Consider the following 4,326-nt stretch of genomic DNA (forward strand, 5'->3'; position numbering starts at 1 on the left):
TATTATCATTATTATCATCATTTTTATCATTATTATTACTATTATTATCATTATTATTTTTACTATAATTATCATTATCATTATCATCATCATCAACACGTTATTATAATAATCATTATCATTATCATTATCATCATTACTTATCATTGTTATCACTTTCATTATCACCATTTCAATTTATTATTGATATCATTATTATTCACAGATAAAAGTATCTTTTAGTTTTATCAGATACTTCAGATGCTTGAAAAAGCCAGAAAAGTTACCCCAATATGTTTACGTTTTCTATGAATACAAATGATGTTTTGTTTTCTCTTAATACTTTTTACTGGGTAACTATTTTATATTTTCTTTATCTGTTTTGTCCTAATTTCGGACATTAGATAAGAGGCAATATTATTAAATTGGAAAAATACAGATTGAATAATCGATACTCTAGACAACTATTAATTACTCAAAATGTGTGTGTGCGTGTGTGTGTGTGTGTTTGTTTGTGTGTGTGTGTGTGTGTGTGTGTGTGTGTGTGTGTGTGTGTGTGTGTGTGTGTGTGTGTGTGTGTGTGTGTGTGTGTGTGTGTGTGTGAGTGAGTGAGTGTGTGTGTGTGTGTGTGTGTGTGTGTGTGTGTGTGTGTGTGTGTGTGTGTGTGTGTGTGTGTGTGCGTGTGTGTGTGTGTGTGTGTGTGTGTGTGCGTGTGCGTGGTGCCAAACTTCAGGGAAATTTTTTTTTTTTTTGCGTGATGGAGCTTACATTTTTTATCACTAAACAACATTTGCTACTTCTATGATCTCTTCATTTACTGTTCAGCGTCTAATGTAATGATTCCCAGCCTTTTCATACTCGCGATTCATCTGTGTTTATCAAAATCAGATTTAAAAATCAGTGAACAGTATGAACATAAACTCGCGGTCCATGAGTTAATATACTGCCAACAAACTTATATCTATCATATTATATTATATAAATATAATGCCGACAAAGTTATATTGGCTTATATTTTTCAATCCAAAGGTTAAAAGAAACATTGGAATACGCCTTGCTACCGTTCGTAATTCAGTCGAGCCGAACGATAGACATATAAAATAGTTTACCCGTAACTGCGATAATAAAAAACGATTTTTTTCCGTTCATAGAAAATGTAAACTTTTATGGGAGACATCTGTATTTTATCTAATTTGTCCTGCATAAGATATACCTTGGATGGTGGTAACATTTAGAGCACCAATAATCAGTAGATAGTGGGATGAAAGACGATAACAACTAGCAAGTGCAGTGATTATCAAACACACTGATTACAAAGAAGAAGGAATCGTTCACAGTAAATAGAAGCAGGTCTGCAATAATTATCATGTTTAGAGTCGTTATCGTGAGTAACAATAATGTTAATGATTATAAAGTTGTACCGATAACGACAATGATAATGATGATATTGATGATAACAATAATAACAATAATTATAGTATAATTGATAATAATAGTAACAATCATTATCATGTAATTGAAAATAATAATAATAACAATAATGATAATATCATTGACAAAGGCAGTATTGTTAATTGCTTGTATTACTATGATCATTATTATTACTATTATTACTATCATCGTCTTCATCCTCATCTTTATCCTTATCCTTATCCTGACCATCACCATCATCCCCACCATCATCATCACCATCATTATCATTATCATCACCAACATTACTATCACTATTATTACTATCATAAGTATTATCAGTTCTGTTGTTATCATTATCATTATTATCCTTATTGTTATCATTTTTTATCATTATTATCATCAATATTATTGTTATAATTATCATTACTAGTAACAGTAGCAGTGTTATTGTTATCCTTATTATTATCATCGTCATTACCATCATTATCGACATTATTAATATTATTATCATCATCATTATTAATATATATATATATATATATATATATATATATATATATATATATATATATATACATATATATATATATTTTTTTTTTTCAATAACCATTAATGTTATTGTTGTTATCGTTATTTTCACCATTCGAGGCAAGAACACTGCTTTAAAGTCATTAAACCGTAAGATCGTACACATATATTTTTTATATGACCACCCGAAGCGGTAATGACAATTGGTTGTACTAATATTTGAGTCTCTCTCTCTCTCTCTCTCTCTCTCTCTCTCTCTCTCTCTCTCTCTCTCTCTCTCTCTCTCTCTCTCTCTCTCTCTCTCTCTCTCTCTCTCTATCTCTTTCTCTCTTTCTCTCTCTCTCTCTCTCTCTCTCTCTCTCTCTCTCTCTCTCTCTCTCTCTCTCTCTCTCATTCTCTCTCTCTCTCTCTCTCTCTCTCTCTCTCTCTCTCTCTCTCTCTCTCTCTCTGTGTGTGTGTGTGTGTGTGTGTGTGTGACTTTCTGTCTACCTTTGTGTGTATGTGTGTGTCTGTCACACTGTAAATAAGAAAAAAGAGAAAGAGAGAAACCACACAGGCACATAGAACATTTGGCCCCTCTAAAAAAAATCCTTCTAAATACAGTTATAAATACACTCTTTTTGAGTATGTACTACAACGCTCCAGATAAACATACAGTCGAACAGAGATACAGAACGGCAAACACGGAAGGAAACAGAAGGCAAAAAAAAACAACAGACAAACATACAGTCGAACAGTGATACAGAACGGCAAACACGGAAGGAAACGGAAGGCAAAAAAAAAAAAAACAAAAAAAAAAAAAACAACAACAACAACAAAACATCCGGGATATACATCTGCGTGAATGTACTTTCTTGAACGCATTTAGGCTCAAGTTCTACTGTGATACTGTTGTGTTTCTTCTCGACTGAATTTCCTTAAAGCAATGACAGGTAAGTTTTGTGCTTTCCATTTTCATTTCCTCTTTGTTATTTTATGTTCTCTTTTATGCGTATAGAAAGAGGGAGAGAAAGAGAAGAATCAGCAAAAATAACGAGAAAAGATTGGTATTATGAGCATTCGTATCCTCGTCCATGGTGCATTCGTCTACATCCAAATATGGTTTTGTACATAACAAAGATGCCACAGTTCTTCAGAAAATAATCTTCCAATCCAATATATCATTAGCAATTATTAGTACTATTCTTATATTTCGAAAAAAAATGTTGTACCTGCAGTGAAAAATGTGATTTATATAAAGTTACGTTCCTTTATCAACTGTGAAAATAGATGTAAGGCGAATTATGTCATCATAATATCTGCATCATGAGTCATAATTTTGTTTATATTTTCTAGGAATAGTTAATTAAAAACCAGAGGCATTAAATTAGATTAACCATATCCTTTTTTCACATTTCATATCAGCTCTAACAAATGTTTTTTTTTATTTATTTATTTTTTAATCTTTTACAAATTATTCTTCCTCTGTCGCTCTCTCACTCTCTGTTATGTATGTATGTATGTCTGGATGACGGCATGTAGGTATGTAGGTAGGTATACAAGTATGCATGAAGGTATGGATGTATGTAGATAGGTATGTATACATGCATGTGTCGATATATGTATACATGTATCTATCCATCCTTCCATCTATCTATCCATCCTTCCATCTATCTATCTATCCTTCTGTCGGTCTATCCGTGGGGTCTGCATTCTGACTGCCTTGTATACAAATCCAGACAGAGGGAGGAAAGTCTAAGATAACACATAACACGGAAGACATAGCCAAGGTGTACAGAAGAAAGTCGTGGATCCTTGCAGAAATATCCTTTGTATTGGCTTTCTGCTCGATGTGGGTGCGGTCGTAGCACGAACTTTGGTGGTTATATACGTGTCAATAGGTGTGTATTAAGAATATGTTAAATGGTGTATGGTTATTGTTGATTGCTGATATAAGGGTCGTAGGTTGTACATGGTGAGGGCGGTTAGCGTAAAACTTTCTCCTCTCTCTCTCTCTCTCTCTCTCTCTCTCTCTCTCTCTCTCTCTCTCTCGCTCTCTCTCTCTCTCTCGCGCTCTCTCTCTCTCTCTCTCTCTCTCTCTCTCTCTTAATTTTCTCTCTATCTATCTATCAATATATCTATCTATTTACCTCTCTATCTATCTATCTATATCTTTCTGTCTCACTCTCTCACTCACTCTCTTTGTAGTAATGTACGCGTGTGTGAGCATGAGTGTGTATGTATGCGAGTACGTGTACATGTGCGTGTGTGTCGCGTGCTTTCACGAAACTAGACACGTCCTCAACCTCCTCTTCTTCTCCTACCCCCCCCGTCCCCTCCTCCACCCAACCTTGCCCTCCTCCACCCAACCTTGCCCTCCTCCACCCAACCCTGCCCTCCTCCACCCAACCTTGCCCTCCTCCACCC

The 4,326-nt window shown here is 34.6% G+C and overlaps 1 protein-coding gene across 1 annotated transcript in view; it reads left to right on the top strand.

The window, feature by feature from the left end:
• The first annotated feature begins 2,713 nt into the window (after positions 1 to 2,713).
• LOC113823770 (docking protein 2) overlaps positions 2,714 to 4,326 on the top strand; it is a 7,256-nt gene continuing 5,643 nt past the window's right edge. Inside the window, exon 1 of the mRNA XM_027376460.2 lies at positions 2,714 to 2,852. Coding sequence (XP_027232261.1) covers positions 2,846 to 2,852 — 7 coding nt within the window. The 5' untranslated portion in view covers positions 2,714 to 2,845. The remainder of the gene's footprint in view (positions 2,853 to 4,326) is intronic.

The sequence above is a fragment of the Penaeus vannamei genome, chromosome 6, assembly GCF_042767895.1.
Source record: "Penaeus vannamei isolate JL-2024 chromosome 6, ASM4276789v1, whole genome shotgun sequence".
Classification (NCBI taxonomy): domain Eukaryota; kingdom Metazoa; phylum Arthropoda; class Malacostraca; order Decapoda; family Penaeidae; genus Penaeus; species Penaeus vannamei.